This window comes from Agelaius tricolor, unplaced genomic scaffold (genome assembly GCF_023055355.1).
Source record: "Agelaius tricolor isolate 1412-34295 unplaced genomic scaffold, bAgeTri1.0.p SCAF_9, whole genome shotgun sequence".
NCBI classification, from domain to species: domain Eukaryota; kingdom Metazoa; phylum Chordata; class Aves; order Passeriformes; family Icteridae; genus Agelaius; species Agelaius tricolor.
The window spans coordinates 20,008,397-20,031,359 of record NW_027269269.1 but is presented as its reverse complement, the minus strand read 5'-3'; the positions used below and the strand labels follow the sequence as shown (position 1 = coordinate 20,031,359).

Below are 22,963 nucleotides of genomic sequence, written 5' to 3'. Positions count from 1 at the left end.
CATGATATTCCTGAAAACTTTGTCCTTGGAATTTCATATACACTGCTGGCATGTAAATGAGTGGGAGATAGAAACAACTGGACCCTGCAGTTAGTTGTGGTGCTGAAAAAATAATTTTTAAAAAATCTTGCTTAAAACCCCCCCAAACTCATGCTTTGCTTCCTTGCATTCTCACTGCTCTTCCTCAGTAATTCCATTCCCCCTCTTCCTGTGCTCTGCTCACTCCCTTGTCCTCCCACAATACCTCTGTTTCCCCACAGATCTTTCAGCTCAGCCCTACCCCACACTGCCAAGTGCCCCCCATGCTCTCAGCCCCCACATGCCTCACAAGCCCCAGCTCCTTTTTGGGATTCTCACAGTTCTGCTTTCCCTCCTCACTCATGCTCCAGCTCCGGGTTGCTCTGCAAGCTCCATGGCCACCCTTTGTCCCTGACCCAAAGAGAAGGCAGCAGAGGCACTAATGCTCTTTCTCCCCAGCCTGTCAGTGAAGTTTGAATGAGGTGGTACCTGCAAGCCTTTCACCCCACAGGCAGCATCACCCAATTTAGCAACAGGTCCATGTGAGCAGAGGAAACTGCTCACATGTCCCAATGCACATGCCTTACACTTCTTTTGAAAATCCAGCTGAACCTGAGGAGTTAAATTCAAATTTATAGGCAAAGAGTAGGACCGGAATCCTAAAGCTGTGACCCCACACCTTCCAAAAGAAATCCCATTTTTTAATTGGCCACAGCTGTGGAGGAAGCTGCAGGGAAGTGACACACTTCTTACAAGGCAGTTTGAACACAGAGGGGCAGCTGAGAGAATTGAGCTGAAGGCTGTGAGTCATCACAAGTGACATGGAGGTTTCACAGGGACATCACATTGGCCACCCAAATACCTAGACCCTCTTTAGAAGATTTGACAAAAGGCAAAATGAAGTGACATGACTAAAATGATTTCCCAAAGGGATTATCAATATGCATTTTTCAACAAGCTGACCTTGCAGCTAAATGAGGAAAATTTAAATGAGTGTGACCTCCAGTAAGTACAAAACCATAACAAAGCAAAAGTGTCAGAACTTCCTCAAACCCTTTATATTTGATATACTGCCTTGAGAGCAGGTGAAGAGCAGGGTATAAAATAAGCAGTCAGAGAGAACAAGCACATCAAAACAAAGCTAAAATAATTATTTGTCACAATGGAATAAATTGGTGAAATTCACACACAAGAACCCTGGTTTGTGGAGGACTAAATCAAAGGATCTGTCCAAAATAAAATATTGATTGTACAAAATGCATGCAATTAGCAGGCCTGGGCAAGATGGTCCCAGGGATTCTCAGGAAATTCAAAGGTGAAACAGTTGCTAATATCAGGGGTCACCTTTTGCCTTAAACTATCTTTTTATCAGCAAATCTCAGACTGGGAGGGAACATATCAAAGAAGGAGAAGGGGAGAAGTCTCAGGGAGATTTAGGAAGTTAAAGGTTTGACATCTCCATTGGTCAGGTTAATATAACAAAAGAATTAATGGATAGACATGTGTGTAAGTGTGATGGACTTTGAGGAGAGTCAATATAACTCTTGTAAAGAAATCCTGCCTGTTGTGGGTCTTTGCCTACAGTCTTGGCATCACCTACTCTTATGGCACCTGTAGCTAGCACAGACTTCCAATTCACTTAGATAAAAGCCTAAACCAAATCCATGCTTTATATCCCTGCACCTGGGTGAGAAGAGCACCAGAAGTGAATATATGCCACTTTCTTGGTCCTCCCTCTCCACATCACCTTGCTCCTTTTCAGGGATTAAGGCTATGAAGCAGAGCAGCCAAGGGAAGAGCATAAAAATGCACTGGAACACGGAGAATGAGGACCCAAGGCCTGACACTGAGCAGTAAAATAAGGGATGTCAAATAACAAATCAAAGGAATTCAGGCAGCCAGAGCTCCTTGAGAGCTCCTGAGGGATTTGAGTGGTTAGAGAGAGTCTAGCAACAGGTGATCCCATTGTGTACCCTGCTGCATGGAACTGGTTTGGGAGGGAGGGGAGGGGTAGGATGCTGCAGTTCATACTGCTCCAGGGGACAGTGTGGGAGCACAGCAGCCTCCTGGGATCTGAGAGAAAGGCACCCTAAGCCCTTCTCAGCCAAGGCTGACACAGGCCAGAGCTGCAGGGAGAAGAGACCTCCAGTCAAACCCTCTAATCATAGAAGGTGAACCAGGGTTCCATACAGGTTGCTAAGAGACCAAGGAAAAAAATGGCTTCTATGGAGCTGTGAAAGCACAGGAAAAAGACATTTGAGCATCCAGGGATGAAGAGGAAAAAGGGAAGTACTGAATGGACAGTGGGAAAGGGGAGTGAGAGCAATAAGTGGGATGGATGAAACAGAAGGTAGCACTGTAAAACCACACAAGTTTCTGGCAGGTGGCAGCACCTCACCACAGGCAGGCCTGAGCCGGCAGAAAGACAATGCTATGGTTACAGTACCATGCACAACACAGGGGAACAAAAGTAGGAGTGATAAAAAGAAATGTTCCTCCCCAAAACAGCTTGTACATTTCTCCCCTGGCCATATCTCTGCCAAATTTTAGTAAGTGCTGAGGATTTCAAGCAGAAGAGATCATGTCCCAAAGTTACCTGAGCTGAGGGAGCTCAAACTCAGTGCGAATTACGAAGGGAAAGTCATGTGCCCACTTTAGCATGATGACAGGTTACCAAAATCCCTCAGGTGTAAGGGAAGGAATAAGAGAAGGAAGAACATGATCCAGAGAATCTTCAAAGAGACAAGAAGCCCCAATCTGCCTCTTTACATGTAGCATTAACAGAGGATTTTCTTCAGAAGAGCAAAAATATGTTTTATTTATTTATTTTCCCCAAATTAACGGATTACCAAATCAAAGCCAACAGAGGGCACATTCAGATGAAATTACCTCAGAGCTTTGTTTTATGCCATTACTGGAACATTGCACTTTTGTCTCCTTCCTCTTTTGGATTGGAGTCATAAGTCTCAAGGCTATGTTGGAGATCAGAACCAGATACTGCAATTGCTTGCCACAGCATCATATTTGACTTCAAGCCTGGGCCAGATCCAAGTCCTGCTCAGACCCCAGAGGCCTGTTTTCAGAGGTGGGGCTGTGAAGTTTATCTTCTTAGAGTGGGCATGTGGAATTCACACGCACAAGTTGTGGCCACATAACACCTCTCCACAGAAGCAATTCTTCATGCTTCATTTCCAGTTCTAAGGATTGCACAGATCTCCACAGCCTTGAATTCTGTTTGGCTACTCTCTGCCCAGTGAGGTGAATGCATGTGATCTCCCTCTCTTGAAGGGGGAATGGGGGGACTGGAAAGAAAAGCAAAAAAATGGAAAACAACCACAGTCACCAAGCAAGTATGGAGCTGTCACATAAGTTCACCCAGACTCATGCTATGAGTTCCACCTTAGGGTCACTCTTATTGGAACTTAAACTGTTTCCCTCCACATCCTCTGCATGCATGTAAGTGGAAGGCAGTAAAAAACATTCTCGATAGGGAGGTTCTGGGGTGAGCTGTACTGGTTAGGCTGTCCCAGCAGGTGCTACTGGAATAGCAGCACAAACCTCCCTGGCCCTGCAGAACTCCCTCACCCCCTCCTATCCTCAAGGGTGGATTTACCAGGAAGATTGCAAGTGGCCTGTGCTGCCCCTTACCCTGTAGCCAAAGTGGCCCTGCAGGCCATTTGCAGCCTCCCAGCCCAACTTGTGATGGCCAGCAGCGGGGTGATGGGATATCACCTGCCTCCAGATGTCCAGTCAGGATGGGACAAAGCAAAAGCCATCTGGTAACAGCCATAGAAAACTGAACTAAATCCAGGGAGTACAGTCAGCTCAACCAAACACTCCTTGGCACCTCATCAATGAAACATGATGGGAAAGTTTTAATGCCAGGCAGGAAGGCCCCAAGCTTTAGGGTTCAACCATATGCAGGAACCTCCTCATGACACAGATGCCAACACCGTCAGAGGGGGAAAGACAATTTTTGTTTTTTGAAGAGCACACACTCCAGGTGCCTGTGTCACACACTTAACATGCCAGGACACTGAAGTCAGCACAGGGAAGCAAAGGGCAGCCAAATGGCACTCTAGGGTGCCAGCCTCCAGCACAGAGCTGGCACTGATCCAGAGGCCAAAGGGCCCCTGCTGCTGACTCCCTGCTGGCTGGAACTGACAAAGAGGGCAAAGTGCTCCTCAATGTGTCTTTGACTCTGCCTCCAGATCACAGTTATTTGCCTATTTAGCATTTTAAGACTGGACAGGACAGGCTCAGCACACCATCCTGGTCTTCACAGAGTCTCTGAGGTGAAGGATCACTGTCAGATCTCATGCTCCTCTTCACTGAGCAACCCCCCACGTCAGACATCTCACCACATTGCTGGCCCAGCATGGGTCCCACTACAGCAAGCTGAGCACAGAAGTTGTGCTAGGAAATACTTCAGACTGGAGGTATCTTGTTCAAACCTTGCTCAAATCAGGACTACTTTTGGAGCTAGACCAGGGTACCCAGGACAAGTTATCTGCCTACAGTAACCCTGTTTCAGTATGGGATGTATCACTTAAGGGCTTTTCCTGCTTTTCTACCAAAAAAAGAATGATTTTCAAGCACACTTTGTACATGTACCCATGGTATGGACTTCAGGTTTAGGTACTGGTGACAGCAGCCCCTAACTCTGGGCCAGACATACAGCTGACCCACTTAGCATATATTCTCCAAAGAAAATGCTCTCCTATCACTTCCCTCTCACTTGAATCCAGCTCCTTGTCCCTGACAGCTAATCAAAATGATGATTTGTGTAGCACTACCAGCAGAGCATCTCACACATCTTTGAGCGGTTTGCTTAACACCATAAACAGGGGCTCATGAACAAGTGCTTAGCCACCCCTTTAAAGTTAGGCCCAAAGGAATGGAACTTCTCCTAGTTTTTTCAAAGACAACAGACATCCATACCTGTATGCACACTGACCACAAGAGGGGATGTATGCCTGCCCTGGCACAGCTCAGCTCCAAGCCCTACATTACCATGTTTGTGCAGGAGGGCACTGAAGCACAGAGGGCAGTAGAATAGCAGGACACGGCTACATTTGGAAGCAGCAGCCCATCACTGCTAATCCATCAAACTACAAATCACCAGCTGCCATTTCTTTTCAGAGAGCACTCCAGCAGTGCTAGCCAGGTCTCAGGTGATGTCTGCTTGCATCCCACCTGCCATCCTCTCGACGGCTGAGAGCCCAGCCAGCCCCTGGAGATGGAGCCCAGGGATTGTGGGAAAGCCCGCAAGAAAGGGATCCGGCAGCAGATGGCAGCACACGGCCACGGCTGAGACTGAACTCGGCGCCTGCTCGCGGCTGGCACCTGCCCAGCCAGGCTCGGGAGGGCAGGGAGCGCCACACCTCTGTACGTGCCGAACACACAGGGCTCCACACCAAGGCTGCAAGTTACAGGCGGCTCCCTCCTTTAGGGAATGTCTCTCCAAACTGCTTCAGGGCTTGAAAGCTGCCTCTACCTCAACATGCAGGAGCTGCCATCCTACAATGCCTGGGAAAGAAAAGGGACAGCAGGCCATTCATTGCAAGTTACCTGCCTGGCCTGCCCCAAACACAAGTGATGCAAGAAGTGCACCCCAGGATCCCAGCAGTGACTGGAAATCATAGCTCTGGTCAGGAGTCACTACACAACCCAGCTGTTGCTGGCTGATCTTCCTCTGCTCAGCTTCAAGGAATGTCCATCATAGCCCCAGCTCTGGTTGGGGACTTACAGCTATAGGAAATGGCATATGGCAAAATTAAGCTGTCATCCTGCAATGTGCTTTCCCTGACTATTAGCATGAACAGAACTATTGTCTTGGAAGAAAAAGACCAGTAACAGTCTCTAGAGTGAGAGTCTATTGTTCACATAATGTAATGAGCACTCATCAGACTACCTAGACCTGGAGGCATTACAATGTGTGTTAACCACATTGTAATGGGCCACAGTGCTCTGCTTATATACATTAACAGTCCGTTGTTCTTCCTCCTAGAACCTTGTAGGTTTATGCTGATTTAGAGGATGAGTTCAGATTCAGATCCTTTTACCTCATTATCAAAGCTCAGGAAGACTTTGGGGGTTTTGGTTTCCTGTTTGGTTTTTGTTTGATTTCCTCCAATGTACAGCCCTTCCTCTCCATTTCTTCAGGAGTCCAAACACAGCATCAAGGCTTTGTGAAATCTGGCAGGTTTGTGTCTGTGTGGCTGTGGTAAGAACAGTTGCTGCATGGCTCTGAGACACAAAGTCACAGAACACAGAAGATAATTAATGGGAGAAGGGGCAGGGAAATTACGCACATCCCACCTCAACTACAGCTCCCACAGAAGTATTGACAACCAAAAACCAGACAAAACTGGGATCTTCCCTTTGACACTTGTTTCCTGATTCTTTCTATGTGCTACAGTCTGTCTCCCAATTGGAAGAAAGGGAAAACTTGCACAGGACTCAGCAAGCTGTGCATTCTAGCTGTGAGGAAAGGCATGGGGCCTGGGAAGATCTCCACACATGACTAAGCTCTCCTCCATGAACTGTTTCCCAGTCTTCTGTGCTTCTTTATGCACAAACAGGAATATATCCCAGCACTTCCCTTAAGTGAACTTCATCTGAAAATTCTCCTGCTCTGGAGAAAGACCCTTTTAGGCTCCTCAACTCTTTCTGCTGCAAGTACCTACTGAAAGGTCTGAGAAGCTCTACCATAGCTTATGGGTAAAATGCTACATCTTGTCCCTGCCAGGACCTATACAACATACCCATCCTATTTATGAAAACAAGGTAAAAGCTTTGGTCCTAGAGCTGAAAAAATGTCTTTTTTTTTTTTTCCCCAGCCACTACAGATACTAGAATGCTTGACAATTCAAACAGCTGACTTCATAGGTTAAGATTTCTTATCTTTACCCAGGCTGTGTACTTCCAACACAACCATATACACAGCTTTGCTGTCTGGCAGAGGAACGTGGAGCAAGCATGCTGTGCAAGATGGCTGCAAGCAGGCTTGATAGAACAATGTCAGGGCCCTGAACATATTCACCTCCTGGGGGATTGGCTGGACTCAGGTCCAGCTTAAGTAATAGAGGTGTTTGGCTTTGAGAAACCTCAGCAACATAGGCCTTATCTATCAGCTAAGTGGACCCTTGGACCCTGCCTGAGCTAGCACAGCCATGCCTGGCCATGTCCCCTGCTATCTAAATCCTCATTCTGACCTGCTCTGATCTTTGTGCTCAGGTACTTCAGAACTGCTCCTCTGCTGGTGAGGCCACTGCCCCTGCCTGCCCTGCTGTGACCCATCTTCCTGCTTCCTCTCTTTCCAGACTCCTGTCCTTGCTGCCCCTAACAAAGGGCCCACTTGGCTCACCTTGACCATCTCTAGTATGCACAGGCTGTTTCCCATCTACCAGCACAGAAATAATTACTGAAAATATCTTCAGGCTGTAGAAGCCTTTAATGTCTGAGATGCTAAATATCAGGGCAGCTAAGTCTTCTCACTTGCATGCTTTATCCACACTCTTACCAAGTCCCACAGGACCCTACACTCAGGCCTGTTTCCACATTGTTGATTTGTGTTTGATATTGTGTGAGTTTTTTTGCCTTATGTGGAACAGCTGTGTCATTTTTGTATCCTTTTTCCACACTCCTACCTCTTTGCCCAGACAGAGCCTGAACCCATCACTCCTGAAGTTGCTCTTGTTCAGTCTGCAGGCCACAACAGATATGCAGAAGGATAAGTAGGCTGTGAGGATCTTGCTGGAGACATGAAGACCTTCAACCTAGAAGCTTCCAACGGAAAAACAATTTGACAACTTAGAAGACTCATGACATTTTTTACCCCAGTATTACTTGTTTAATTACCATTTGCACCAGTACATCTTATGCTTTATATACATATATCTTTAATTTTTGCTTCTTCAGCTTTTCAAATACATAATATATTATCTCCAGGACACTAAGACAATACAGAAGAGGCTCCTAGTTAATTGTTAATTGGTGCCACCAACTTCCTTGGTTGGGGAATTGATACATAGTTGAAATGACAGGACCTCACAAGGATGTGAGCAAAGAAGACAAAGAAAACAAAATGCCAACCCAGGAGTCTGTGATGTTGCTTGTAGACTACTGCCATCTACAAGTTCAGGAGGCAAGGAGCTGAAGTACAGTGAGACTGCAGGAGTGACTATGAAGGCAGGGGAGGGCTGGCAGGGGGAAACACCAAGAGAACCAGGGAATCAGGGTTAAATGACTACTTAAAATACATCCAAGAGCAGTCTGGTCCCCACTTCCACAAGTGGAACTGCAGCAGCTTTAGAGCTATTTCAAGAATGTTGCTTCCCAAAGGGATGGTTTAAGTGGAACTGTCTCCAAAATGCCCTCACTGTAGCCAGACAAAAATGACAAAAGACCTTTGCCAATACAAGGTGCAAAGCTACTCTTTTAAAAGCCTCACCATAAATTTTTTGCCCAAAGGGAAACATTTCCTTGTGAAGGTGTGCTAGAGACACAAAAGTGTTGCTGTGTTGAGTGTTCAAAACAGGAAGAAGCCTTCCAGCAAAGCACCAATGCCCTAGTGTTCCAGGAACTGGGTACAGCCAAGAGTTACTGAGACCAACTTCCCAGCTAGTGTTTTGGCTTCTGTGCCAGCATGAAGGGTAGCGATTCAGCAGTGTGACGTTTCCAGCCTGCCCTGGGAGTTTGCCCACAGTCATCAACAGACTTACAGCCCAGATGACATCCACAGCTGCTGAAGTAGTGTCCACACTGCCTCAGGAAACTCTCCCAAAGAAAAAAGTAGGAAGTCATGGCTTTTTACCTCTTTCTAACTCCCTTAACCACACAGGAAATAGAGGGGGCTTGGACACATTAAAAATAAAAATATAAGTTCCAATAACGAGCTCACATCCCTTTTCTTCTGGACTCAGAAGAAAAGTCATAATAAGGAACAGAGGTGGGAGAATTTTGCTCTCACAGATCTCAGGACTGAGCCTACTATACATTTCTTGCTCAAATGAGTGAGTTAAAAAGGGGAAGGAGACTGTCCCTTCATCGGAGAATAATCTACTGTCCCACCATAATTCTTATTGTAGATATGTAATACTTGAAACACAGTGCCAAGTCACAACACAAGGCCAGGGCTCAGGATAGTGATGCAGGAACATGAAATGCTGAGTGGTGGGAATCACCTGGTTGTCATCTAGTGCAAGTAACTACCAAATTGTAAAAACAGGCTTTTTTTTTTTTCCCCTTAAAGCTATTTCCAGTTAAAACATCTCAGTGACAGTGAGGCCTTTGCCAGGGGAGAAAGGAGTTAAAATGAGAGAAGTTCCTCCAGTGAAGCTGCAATCCAAACCAGGAGCCTCAAGGAGATAGGGTGCCCACCTGGAACTACAGCGCAACAGCAGCAGCCTACTCAAGGACCTGCATGACTCCTCCCACAGGAGCACAAGGACATGCAGCACTACCAAGAATTGCACCAAAGATGGAAGAGTGGTGTGTGCATGGGGAGAGTCACTCCTCACCACAGATGTCATTAATCCAAGAGGGTTTTGTGTTGAGAAAAGACCTATCTCCTCAGAGGTTCCATTTAGCAAGTGTAGCCAAATGCAGCTGTCCTCAGCACCACAAGCTGCAGGGGCTGCAGTCACTTACTGAAAGCAGCCACAAGAAGCAACAGCCTAGCCAGAGAAAATTTGAAGGACAAGGAACCCAGAGGCACCTACCCAGCCTCCTCCTGTACCCACTTTCTTCAAGATTCTTGCTTTCCCTGTATGGAAAGACAGGAAAAAAGAGCTAGGATGTACCATGTAATGGCAAGTAGATAGAGGGATAAGGCTACCTCTCTTCTCCTTGCCCATCTTGGGAGGAGTCTGTATGTTCTCTTTAGGTTCAGTGGGATCAAAAATACTAAGTTTAAGTGAAGATCTGATCTAAAAATGAAGGATTGTCCCAATTTGATTGAAGACTAGAGAGGTTTGTGCCCTCTCTGATCCCATTTGGTGCCTCTAGGTCATCAATTTGTCCCATTCCACTGCTTTGATCATTCAGAACTGGACCCAGTTGGACTGCTGAGGAGCCTGATTGGGAACAGCACTGAAACAAAAAAAGGAAAATCAAATGAGCAGATGCAGTAAGACTTCTTAACTTCTGGTTCTTCCCACACCCATCAGGACACTACCCTTCTTGTGTTCCATTCATCACAGTTTACCTGGATGCAGTGCTGAAGTCTCCCCAGAGGTCTGTGGTAGCAGATACTGGTGCCTTGGATGCAGCTGCAGGAGCATCTAAATCTAAAAGAATATCTAAGGCAAGAGAGAGAGAGAATGAGAAAAAAAATACATCAGCTCATGCAGAAAATCCTACAGGCATTTCAACTGTCACCTCAAACAAACTCCTGGATGCAGGGCAGAAAAACTTTGAAGGGACTCCAGCTTTCCCTGCAGAAGTCAGACTTTTTGAGGGGCTTGTTATAACAGCATCTCCTTTTGCTGAATGTGCACAGCTCCAGCTGACACTGTACCTCCAGCAAGGGTACATTGTCTTCAGGAACTATTCAGTCTCCACTCAGCACACCACCTGACACATCTGTCCCTTATTACCTCTCCCAGCAGACATAAGGCTCAGACTCAACCCAAGCTCAGCAATCACAACAGCTGCCAAACAGGCACCACCTTAACAGTGCTAACCACACACTGGGACCACATGAGCCCTACTCAGAAGTTAATGTTATACTCTCACTCAAACCCGTGGACAGCACTGCTGAAGTCTCTGCCTTGACAAAGGGATCATCAGCTCTCCAGACACCTCTGCAGGGTTACACTTCTAACACAGCCTCCAGAAGACTTCAGCAACCTCTTTGTTACACTATCACAGGATGATATAAATTGGAAGGGACCTCCAAAGATCATCTAATCTAGTCCCACTGCCATGACATGAGCGGGGACATCTTGCACTAAATCAGGTTACTCAAAGTCCCATTCAATCTGGTCTTGAACACTTCTAATGAAGGGGTATCCATTCCTTCTCTGGGCAACCTGTTCCAGGGCTTCACCACTCTCATGGTAAAAATTTCTTCTTTATATCCAATCTAAATCTACCCTCTTTCAGTTTAAGCCTCTACCCTTTGCCCTGTCACTACAAGCCCTGGTAAGAAGTCTTTCTTCATCTTTCTTACAAGCTCTCTTTACATAGTGAAACATCTCCCCAGAGCCTTGTCCTCTCCAGGCTAAGCAACCCCAACTCTCTCAGTCTTTCTTCACAGAAGAGTTGGTCCAGCCTTCTGACCATTCCCATGGCCTTCCTCTGGACCCAGTATAACAGGTCCACATCCTTCTTGCACTGGGGACATTGGAGCTGCCAAAGAGACTAAAATCCTTGGGACACACCATGTCCCAGAGGGCACTGCTGGCACTAGGTTGAACACAGTTTACTGAAGCAGCACCTGCTGGTGTGTTACAAACTGCTAGCTCAGTGCTAAGGTTTACCTGCACTGCTTGCATTACTGGATTTCTGCACAGGTGGTGGTGTGACATGGTTGGCAATGGCTGTGGAGGAAGGGGGAGGTATGGGAGGAACTGCAATTTTGCCTCCCGGTGGGGGTGGCAGCAGGCTTAGGCCCCCTGATCCAGACACACGGGGCTTGGCTGCTCCTCCTTTCTTTGATGTCATGTTCTGCATTTAAAAAAAAAAAAAGAAGTGTAAAGAAGAGTCTCCATTGGCACATCCAGACAAAGAAGCAGGGTTAACTGGTCTGCTTACCCCAATGTTTAGTTTGATGGTCTGCCCTTCCTTAAACCCTAAGTCTAATTTGGGACGTGTGTCAGCTTCCTGGGACTCCTTGGAGATTTCAGTCTCCTGCTTCACCCACCTAAAAAGAAGAGAGTAAAACATGAGACCCTGGAGCAAAAAGGAACAGTGTTTTAGAAAAATGTGTGGTTTCTCTCTCCATCCCACCAAACTACTTTGCCTTGTCAAACCAGCTACCTCCCTACTCCTGGTGTCACACAGCACAAAGCTGGGACTACCACAAACCCATGAAGCTGTTTAACACTGCACCTGGAGCATCACAGAACCTAAGCTTAAGACTTACAGATCTGACCTGCAGGGGCTCTCAGCTTGCATGACCGCCCGCAGCACACACAAGTGTCCCTTGCCAGAGCAGGGCTTCAGGGCCACCCCAAGGAAACCTGTGCTAAATGAACATGCACCACCACCCACCATGTTCTACAGGCCAGAGGAAAAACAGCATTCCAGAAAAGCAAAACTCACTTGAAGTGATCCTGCAAAGAGACGTTGAAGTCAAAAGCATCACCCCGATCTGTGAAGCCAATGCCTATAAAAGCACTTCGTCCTAGCAAGGAGACAGGAGGAGTCACTGGAGGTACCCTGCAACTGGGCCACAAATCCCTCTGCTTGTCCTAAACCACTCTGTGCTAGCTCTCTCTGCCACACCTGCAGATGGATGCCAGCAGCTCACAGCAGTTCATTGTCACCAGCCTTCAGGATGCACCCTTCTTCCCACGGGGCGTGCTTGGAAACCAAATGTTCCATCCCAGCCCAGCCCCTGGGCTCTGTGCAATGTAGAGAACTTCCTCGGCTTACCCTGTCCTCAGACCCCTTCAGGAACACCACCTGGCCTTTTCAGCATTCCCAACACCATTTTCATCCTCCTGGCACACTCCCAGCTCCATCTGGGTCTCCTCCACCCCTAGCACTTGGCAATTACATTGGCCCCCAACTCACCGGTCCCATCCTGAATTCGAATGACAAAGTAGCGGCTGGAATCTGCCACAGTCTCCACTGCAATCCCAGGGTATTGATCTATAGGAGCCTGGGCAAAAAGTTCTCCTGCAGACAAAGAATCAGGTGTTAAGAAACGTAACCCCTTCCTAAAGTGTGGCCAGGGCTGCCATGCACAGCTCTGGGCAGGCTTAGGGGCAACAATCATAGTCACAGCCTTGGAGGACACAGCTTTTCCCTTACCTGAAACCTTATCCTCCAGTTTTATGTAAGCGGTTTTGCCTTTGGAGGTGACACGAAGCCGCCCTGTCCAGTCTGGATGGTCCAGTTTCCAGTCAGACGCCCTGAAAGGAAGAGCAGCTGAACACTGACCACAGTCAACCTCCCCAGTTCTGCCCAGCCACCTCAGCAGAAGTCTCTGCCCCCAAACCCTCAAGCCCTGCAGCTGCCTCATGCCACTTCCCTCCCCCAAAAAGACATGGGGTCTCAGCTCGTCTCTTGCTGCTGCCAGCTGACACATGACTCTGACTGGCATCTCTGGGCAAAGGGAAAGAGACACAGTCCAGAGAGCATCAATTCCTCACCCTTTTAAGTTTGCAAAAAAGGGGAGACAGAAGCACAGAAACTCACTTGAGCAGGAAATCCACAAAAGCGACTTTTGAGCATTGGGAAGACCCCAAAAATTAATTCATAACATGCTGAAAAGACACTCCATTATTCTACCCTGTGGTTGTAAAATAACACTGAGTACTTCATAGCCTAAAGGCAGCTGACTTACACCAGGCAAAATACACACACAGACATTTTGACTGACCCATCACACTCTGCCACAGGCTCTTGTGAAGGGAAAAAAAAAAAGGAAAGTGAGAAAGGAAAGTGAGAAAAAACCCAACTACAGCACTACAGCATCACAGAATATTCTGAACTCACAAGGATCACTGAATCCAGCTCCTAGCTCTGCACAGGACACCCCAAAAATGACACCATGTGCTTGAGAGCATTGTCCAAACGCTTCCTGAACTCTGGCAGCCTTGGTGCTGTAAAATCTACCGGATTTTATAACTGGAAACAAACATCCTTGGCCAGGCACAACATCCGCCTACAGTCTGTCAGGTTCAGGGAGTTCACAAACCCGCTCCTCCAGCAGGCCTGTGGGCACATCTTACGAAGTCACACTCTGCTTCTTCTGGCTGACCAGAGAAGGCATTTCTAACCGCTGGTTCTGCAGCCTCTTATTAAAAATCACCCCGAATTCCTCCTGTTTTCCTCCCAGCCACTGCTAGAGCCACCAGGCCAAATCCAACGTGCCGTTATAGCACATCAGTCCCATCCCAGGGATCCCAGCAAACCGGGAGCAGCCGTGAGCTCTGCCGGGAACACCACGCTGCCCCTCGCCTCCTGCCCCTGATGAACAGAGCAGCCCCTGCTCCCCCACAGCGCGGAGCGGAGGCTCCCCTACCTTCAGGGGCTGACCACCTGCCACAAGAGGCAATTCCAGCCGGCGGCTCCTCCGGAGCTCGGCAGGAGGGGGCTCAGGCGATGGCCGGACCCGCTCGCGGCCACAGGACACCCAAGGGACGAGGCCGGGCCACGGGCATGGCACAGCTCAGCCCCCGGCTGCCCTGCGAGTAGGGCCCGAGGCAAGCCAGGACCCGCCGGGGCGACCGCGGGCGCCACACGCTCCCTCACCTGTACCCGCGGTTGGAGGTGCGCGGCGGGATGCGGTAGACGTTGACATCGGGCTTCACGCAGAGAACGGACTCGTACTCCAGCTCAGCGGCCGCCATGTCGGCCGCGAAGCCCGGCGAGGAGCGAGCGGCAGGAGCCTAGTGACCAGCGGCGCTGCCCACAGCCATCTTTGATGAGGGCAGACACCGCCTGGGGGCGCCGGCGCGGCCGCGCTAGACGCGGGCCACGTCGGTGAAGCGGATGGAGCCATCTTGGGTGCTGGCAGCGGGGGCGGGAGGGCGCCATCTTGGAGCCGCCCCTGACACAGCAGCGGCGGCCGGCGCCATCTTGGGGCCTGGCACGTGCCGCGGCGGGGCTGGCGCGGCCATGTTTGTTAGGGGCGCCATGCCTTGGCGAGCCGGGCAGCGGGAAGGGCTGGGCGGGATGGCGGGGGCAGCGCGGCTGGTTGTGCCGCCACACGGTATTGACCTGCTCGTCTGCATCCCCCGGGGCTGCTCAGTGCCAGTGTTCTTTCTGTGGTGCGGGGATTAGGTGGCCTTTTGGTAAAAGAGCAAGCCAAAAAGGAAACGCGGCGCAGAGCACGACAGGGTTTGCTGCTGGAAGTGATGGAAATGGCAGCTGTGCAAAGCTTAGTTTCAGGAGTGGGTCTTTCCCCAAAAAGGGTGTAGATACTAGTTTATTTGTCAATAATGATAAGGCCGGCAGCATTTAAATCACTCTTTTAATGGTGGCTTCTCAGAGGAGACTGGTGTTGAAGTTTAGTGCTGTGCAGCGTCCTGTGACTGAGTCTCAAAAAGTACCAGTGTTTACTCTGAAAAGTGGAAGAAAAGGCATAAGAGAAGTTTAAAAATTACATAGAGCCATGTGAAAAATGCATATTTTATGATTGGCTTTTCTCAAATATTAAAATGAATATTACATGTGTTATGTTAGTTATGCTGTAATAATTTTTTTAAGTACTGTGTTAAATATAGTTTAGGTTATAACATAATAATAAAATAGAAACCATGAATGTGAGATATTTTTTTAAGAAAGGAATGAGGTACTGCACCAGGTAGCAGCCACAGGACACCGAAATCTTTCAGAGAAAAAGAATTTATTGCTCTCTTATCAGAAGAAACGAACTTCTTCCTGCCTTGCTCAGGCTTGAAGATTCTGTTAGGATTAAGAGGAAGAAGTTGACGGTGATCAGACAGAATCCTGTGTTTGAATGGAATTTATGCATCATGTATGAGATGTATGAATATGCAACAGGTTATTGTTTTTAAGGGTTAATCCTCTGTTAACGGGTGTCCTTTTTCAGGCTTATGCTGCCCAGAAAAAGGTACCCAGATGTTCATAACTTTTTATCTCTATTGTCTCATATTATCCTAATTTCAAATTGTCCAAATTATTATTACTCTAAATATATTACTATTTTTATAACCATTTTATTACTATTAAACTTTTAAAATTTTAAAAGCAAGTGATTGGCGTTTTTCACAGCCATGTCTGAGCATTCCATGTCAAGCATTGGAATGGGCTGCCTAGGGGAAGTGGTGGAGTCATCATCCCTGGAGGTGATGAGGCAAAAATAATCACTGAAACATCACTAAGTTTGAGGTTTTCGTTTGGTATTTTGTTTGTTTTGGTTTGCTTTTTTGGTTTTTGTTTAGGGTTTTGTGGGTTTTTTTGGCTTTTGTTTTGTTGGTTTTTTCATTTTGTTTTGGGTTTTTTGTTTGTTTGGGGTTTTGAGGTTTTTTGTTTGGTTTTTGGGGTGTTTGTTTTTGGTTCGGGGGGGTTGTTTTGTTTGTTTATTTGCTTGTTTTCCCAGTAGGAAAATAGCATTAGTTAATGCAGACAGAGCCATTCCCAGCCATGGCTGTCTAGTCACCATTCTTTATGTTTTATCTTGTTCTAGAACTTTTTAAGATCAAGGACCAGTACAGCATTCAGAATTCAAGAAGAAGCTTACATTTACCTTTTGGATAGAGTTGCTCACTGACTTAATTTTTCATTAGAACTTCCTGCAGTGACTGCTAAATTTTTTCATTGAGCACTAATAACTTACTGGGAGCACACCCCTTCGTGTGCATAGTTAGGGCTGCTTTTCCAAGTTCAGTGATTCACAATTAGCAGTATTAAGTTTCACCTCCCTCTTCACAGTGCTGTCATTCAGCGTGCCACAGCCCTCCTACGGTCCCTCCAGGAGGAGAGCATCTCAGATGAGGGAGTGGCAAAGGGCCAACTATTATAAGGCATGTGAGGAAAGACTCACAAACAGCACCAGAACGCCAGGAATACATCTCCCATTCAATTCCATTGAGATTCAGCCAGCAGAGAACATAACAGTCTTCAGCATCTCTGGACCAAAAAAATACAAAGCACTGCGAATAACCACTGAGGTTTAAGTTTTTACTTATTTATTACATTTTTTTAAAGGATTCATCAGAGGTTGAAATCTTGAAATAGAACATTTAACCTAGAGGATAGAACTGGTTAAGGACCTCCCTGCAAAGCAGGGCTTGACTGGCAGGTCCTGTGGTGGTGACCCAGCTCTGTGTCCCTCAGCCAAGAGGAGCCCATAGGAGTGAGCTGCCATCAGCACTGCCTGTCTGCGCCCGAGGAGTCCCCCTGGCAGGATGGCAGCTGAGAATAAGATGAAGCTACAGGAATTTTCCTGGCAGGCTGCTGACAGCCTGTCTGTCTATCTTTGTGGGTACAGCTCAGCCTTGGCCTGTCTTCCTTTCTCTGGTTTTGTGTTGGAGGCAGCATCTGTGTCTTTCACAGACACGCTCAGGAGCAGAAGTCTGCTCTGTCACAGTTCATTTTCCAGACCAAAACCAAAATACTGAGGCTGATTCTTGTATGTCTGGGCTTTGTCATTTCTGTTAAGCAGTCTTGAGTTCCCAAATTGTGAAAGGCGAGGGGGAAGCCCCTTGCTAAACATTAGAAATGCCTTGCCCTGGAAATCTTCCATTTTTATTGTCTTGCCACATTTTGTGCAAATCACCATTTCAGTTAACCACTTCTAACTTTTTGTCAGTCGAGTTCCTTTTTAAAAAATAGACTTTTAATACCCTAAAAAGTAAAAGGCAGATTAAAATCCTTTTGTCATGACCAGTCATGGTTTGATGAGTACAGTGCTCTGTATTTGATGAAGCAAACTGTCTCAAGCTGGTACAGAGGCTGATCTGGATTGGTAAGAGTCCTAGAAATGAGATTAGCTAGGTGAACGTGCTGACCTGGTAAGACATAGAAGTGGCTACAAGACAATAACAGATCAGGCATTTCACAGCAACATGGCAGGGTTTGGACTTAGAATTACTTCCAGCAAAGGTCACACTGTGTCAACAGGCAAGATGTCGTTCAGTTGTCTTACTGAATATAGTAAAGTATATGTTTATGATTATAAATATATTAATATTTATTTTGAGCACTATTTTATTTTGACAGTTTTGAGAAACTTCCTGTGGTTTGACTGTTTATTTTATGAACAGATGATATCCAGATCTTGAAATTACATTCAAATGAGTCATTTTATCAGGGTGAAAGAACACACTTGGCAAACACAGGATGCATGCAGGAAATAAAAATACAGTTCCTAAAATGTCATGTGAGAGTTTTTTCAGTCACTCCAGAGACAGGGCTGATGGTACTTGCTCCAACACACTGAAATAGCTGCTTCACTCAGGTAGGTATCATCAACTGGAGAATTTTGCTTTCCTCATCTACTTGCCATTTATTATTCTTTACTCCTGAAAACCGCTCTCCCTCCTCCAGTTCCCCTTCCATTTTCAAACCACACTGCAGCCCTTTTAGCACTCTGGAAAATATAGTGTGGGCAGTATCTTCTAATTGATTCATCAGATTACTTTGGAGTAGGACTTGCATTACTATTTTACAGCATTCCTTGTTTCCCTGTCCTCTTCACACCATTTTCCGTAGCTATCTGGGGAGGCAGCAGGGTTCAACTCTTGCGGCACTGTTCGCCAGTTGTCCCTCTAAAAGTTGCTTCTACATGGATCAGCAAGACCACAGGAAATGAAACAAACTTGGGAGAATTTTAAATTAAGCCTCAAGTCTCTTAGCAGATATTACAAAAACCTGATAAATGACGATGTTTGTTACAATTGTTTATCTCATTTTCTTCTTAGTGAAGCAGTTTGAACACTTATGCATCACTCCACTTTCAGACTGCATGTTGTGCAAGAATGAGATTGATGATTTGAATTTTTTAAAAATAATATTTATATTTTGTCCTGCATACAACAATCTCTGGCTGGTATTTAAGTACTGGCATAACAGGTTAAAAAAGGGCCAGTTGTCTTATTTATGTCTTCTCAGTTGCTTCTGCAGGCTGTATTCACCTCTTCCCTATTCAGTTTCCTTGCATTTTGGTAACACTTTTTGGGACCTTTCAGTCATACAACTGCCTTCATCAATTCAGCAAGGGTTTAGTTAACAGGAATTTTATAGACAGTTCCATTAATGCCTAAAGGATGAAGATGGGGTGGTTTTTTTTCCCTCAATTCTATCTTAGCTTTGCTGGTTTTCTTCTCCTCTCTAAATTTACTAAGTCCAGGATAATTGAGCAATTAACATTTTTCCTCTACTATGGTCATAGTTTTAAAATGTCACTTAAGTATGCTGTAGGTCAGCTTCATTGTCTTGCAGTAAGACAGCTGATATCTAAAATGGCTGAAAAACATTACTCTGTATTTTTATTTCTACAAGTTTTTATTTTCTACAAGTAAATATCTGTCTGTTCTTCTTAAACATTCATTTCTTATCTTTCATAGAATCTTAAACCATTAATGTTTTGCCTTTCTCCTGGTCAAGATAAGCTTTCCAAGGAACCGGCAGACAGTTCGGAACGTGTGTAAGAAAAGGAAGTGGTCACTGGCACTTCCCTAAAATACCACTTAGCCAACAGAATTTATGTCCTGTCTGTTCTATTTGTAATGTTCAGAAAGTGAAGTAGGGTTATTTCAGAAACATAGACATTGTTTTGTTAACTTAAATGTACTTCACCAGTTATGCCAGAAGAAATTGCTCATTTTAAAGGAAAGAGGAACTAAAAATGTTGATTTGCCTTTCTGAAGCAGGAAGTCAACCAGGAAACACACCTGGGGACAGCATGGCTATCTGAATAGAGAGCTCCACTTTGGAGACTAAGAAGAACCGGATGGAAATCAAAGGGATGATAGAGACAGGAGGACATAACTGTATAGAGCCCCCTGTTTAAATAGCAAGCTTCCTTCCTTTCTGAGGGATGGGTCTGGTCGGCATAGGGGGCCCTCTGCTCCCCTCAGAAGGGAGTCACCCACTACAGCTATCCTTTTCTTTTTGATGTTACAGGTGGTGACCACTCTGACAGATGAAGTGTAATTGGAAGGCTCACTGGGCAGATAATTTTCTTCTATATCCTCTGGCTGACCCTCTAGATCCAGGGCCTCGTATCTATTCTGAAGTGGCACCTGGCTAAGGGATAGGGGTCGGGAGGAATTTTTATCATTACCTCTCTGAGTAGGAATCCATTTCCACTCCCCTTTATGCACCAGGTGTCCTCCTATTACCTGACAGTGGGAGGCATGGGAGTTCTCTGACTCCCAGTGGGCCTCCCTCTAGGATGGAACGGCAGAACTCCACTAATCCATTTCCCTTTCACTTTCCCTAATACTCCTTATCCTTTCTACTTCCTCCCTAAGCTCGGCCACCAGCGAAAGGAGATCGTTCACCTGTTCACACTGCAGGCAGGCTTCTTTTGCAGTGGCTCTGGAGACACTGATAGGCTCAAACACTCCACACAGGAAGGGGTCTGGATAGACGGATCCTTTTTGGAGGGTTCTATTTGGCAACACACTTTTACTAACTGCAGTTTTTGATCGTGTAAAAACCATTACTAACAAAAAACCAACCAAACAAACAAAAAAAACAACCCCAAACAACTCAAACCAACCTAACCAACAGAACCACAACATCCCCCACTAGCAGGAGGACACCTGCGACCCTCCCTGCACGAACTGCCGTGCCACGCCCCTGTTTGCCCGCTCCCATTCTCCGCGCTCCCTAGAGCCCCCTTCTAATCTCCCCGTCGCTCGCCGAGGAAAGCCCCGCCCTGCGCTTGCGTGGCTAACGAGAACCAAGGACGTGAATTGCTACTAATTTCCTTTCTGTTTTACAGCTGCAGAATGCCTCAAGTCCTGGGCAATAGCAGTTCACAGGAACAGGCTGCTGTATATTATGCATCAGAATCAATTGTCTGCATTGCTACCTTCACCATCGTTTTCATCATAGGTATCCCAGGCAATGGGTTGGTGATCTGGGTAGCTGGTCTGAAAATGAAAAGGTCTGTGAACACTGTCTGGTTCCTAAACCTTGCTGTGGCTGACATCATGTGCTGCTTGACCTTGCCATTTTTCATTGTTCACCTGGCCCTTCATGAACACTGGCCCTATGGCTGGTTCCTCTGCAAAGTCATTCCATCAGTCATCATTTTCACCATGTTTGCTAGTGTCTTCCTACTCATGGCCATCAGCATTGATCGGTGCCTCCTGGTGATGAAACCTGTCTGGTGTCAGAACCACCGAACAGTGAAATTTATATCGCTAATATGCAGTGGCATTTGGATGCTGGCCTTTCTTTTCTGCTGCCCTGTCTTCTACTACCGTGAGACAAGCACTTACGATGGCAAAACAGAGTGTGGGTACAATTCTGGAGTTGATGATTACATAGATGATCCTGTAAATGTATCCGTAAATGTGTCTGTAAATGAGTTATGGGACTACTCAACCTACAATGGTAGTTACTTGTGGGGAGACATCAATGAAGGTAATGATTCTGTACCCCTTGCCTCAGCAGTAATAAACATCACTAGGGCTGTCTTTGGCTTTTTGCTGCCCTTTGGCATAATGGCAGTTTGCTATGCCCTCATTGTTTTCAGAACACATACAAATCAGTTTCACAAGTCACGCAACAGGACACTGCAAACAATTGTGTGCGTGGTAGCGGCATTCTTCATCTGCTGGGCTCCATACCATGTAGTTGGGTTGCTCTCTGTTGTACCTCGCCTTCGAACAAGACTGGTGGAGTCACTGATCCTGTGGGATCACCTCTCTACAGCACTTGCATATGCCAACAGCTGCATCAACCCCTTGCTTTATGTTTTTGTGGGACGGGACTTCAGGGCAAAGGTACGGCAATCGGTGCAAAGAATCTTGGAAAGTGCCTTTAGCGAGGAACTCACATCTTCAACCCTTCACAGAAGCCAGACTTCAGCAGACAAGAACCTGAGCAGCACCTTGTAGTGCAGGACTTCCAATCACCACTGTAGAAGGAACAAGCTATAGCACTGCACATCCATCACTCTCCGCTTAGCTGGTGGTTTTGCTCCAATGTCTGATTAATCTGCAGCTCCCACCCAGGACACTGCAAGCATTCAGCTCATGACAGATAACCCCCTTTATATCCTACACTAGAGAGATGGGAAGTTGGAAGCACCAAGAGTAATAATCTGAGGGATGACTGGTGAAGCAGAAGACACAGTATTTTAACCTACACAGACTATTTTAAGAAAGCAGGGCTGGCTACGGATTTGTGGTGGGAATCACGTAGTTGAACCTCTCAATTGAGATTAAAATGTTATTTTATTTGCATATGTCTGTGTTCTGTATCTCCTGTCTCTGATAAAGTGCAGATAAAACTAATTAGGATATTGGTCCTCAGAAGGTCATCACATCATTCCTCTGACTCTACTAGGGCTCTGAGGTATGTGTAGGAATATCTGGAGATTCCCTAGAGTACTACTACATTTCCTTACAGCCAGGCACTAGAACAGCACTTGCCCAGTCAGCTGCATTGAACTGACTTTTGTGCCCTGGCAGATACCCAATCTATTTCTTTGTCCTGGCAAATACATCACTGTATGGTAGTACCTGGTCAATGCACATGCTGTGCCTATGTTCAGTAGCACATGCACACTCGCTGTCTCCCCAACACTCCCTCCAGCACCAGAGTCCCAAATATTCCTTTCAGGAAGCAGTTTTAGATTATCCAAATGTACCTACTGTATTCTGAGATGGCACATGAGCAGAATTTGAGCAGCTGCAGTCACTGATGACCCAGATTAGGTGACTGCTGGACTATCAGCCATTTGGCAAAACCCTGGAACTGAGAAGTGATAACCTCCAATCTGACCCCAAGAAGGTGGAGAATGACCATGTTGTGGCTCAGTCGTGTGAAGCTCTCCTTACAAGAGAGATGTGCTTCTTATGTCCTTCCAGTGGAGAAAAAATTTCATCCAGTCAGGCTATTTGGGGTGTTCCCAAGGTTCAATGTTCCCTGCTCCTGAAAAGCAGAAATACATTTACTAGGTACTCTACAGAAGCAGTTTAAAAATCTGCTTTCTGTGTTAGTTCTTCCTTAAAAGAGAAAGGCCAACAAACAGTAAGACAAATAGACACTAAGCATTGGTAGAGTTTTCACTCTGCCTTTCTGGTGAGCATAAACCGAAAGACTCTTGGATCTCACTGCC

At 46.4% G+C, this 22,963-nt stretch overlaps 2 protein-coding genes across 2 annotated transcripts; one reads left to right on the top strand and one right to left on the bottom strand.

The window, feature by feature from the left end:
• Positions 1–7,845: 7,845 nt before the first annotated feature.
• Positions 7,846–14,648, bottom strand: NECAP1 (NECAP endocytosis associated 1). Its single transcript, XM_071433010.1, has 8 exons — positions 14,449–14,648; positions 13,003–13,103; positions 12,763–12,867; positions 12,289–12,370; positions 11,779–11,887; positions 11,505–11,691; positions 10,229–10,322; positions 7,846–10,113 (listed from the first exon to the last, which is right to left on the bottom strand). Exons 1-8 carry the CDS (start codon positions 14,544–14,546, stop codon positions 10,065–10,067), a joined length of 825 nt encoding a protein of 274 aa, XP_071289111.1. The 5' UTR covers positions 14,547–14,648; the 3' UTR covers positions 7,846–10,064.
• Positions 14,649–17,584: 2,936 nt separating this feature from the next.
• Positions 17,585–22,085, top strand: C3AR1 (complement C3a receptor 1). Its single transcript, XM_071433009.1, has 2 exons — positions 17,585–18,121; positions 20,615–22,085. The coding sequence occupies exon 2, from the start codon at positions 20,622–20,624 to the stop codon at positions 21,735–21,737; it is 1,116 nt and encodes a 371-aa protein (XP_071289110.1). The 5' UTR covers positions 17,585–18,121; positions 20,615–20,621; the 3' UTR covers positions 21,738–22,085.
• The last annotated feature ends 878 nt before the right edge of the window (positions 22,086–22,963 follow it).

Excerpts from the sequence above, each read along its gene's own strand:
- NECAP1 (XM_071433010.1), bottom strand. The coding sequence starts at position 14,546 with ATGGCGGCCGCTGAGCTGGAGTACGAGTCCGTTCTCTGCGTGAAGCCC. Across the intron at positions 11,888-12,288 it reads TCTTTGCAGGATCACTTCAA|GTGGGTGAAGCAGGAGACTG; the intron begins GTGAGTTTTGCT and ends TCTTCTTTTTAG. Across the intron at positions 11,692-11,778 it reads CCATCAAACTAAACATTGGG|AACATGACATCAAAGAAAGG; the intron begins GTAAGCAGACCA and ends TTTTAAATGCAG.
- C3AR1 (XM_071433009.1), top strand. The coding sequence starts at position 20,622 with ATGCCTCAAGTCCTGGGCAATAGCAGTTCACAGGAACAGGCTGCTGTA.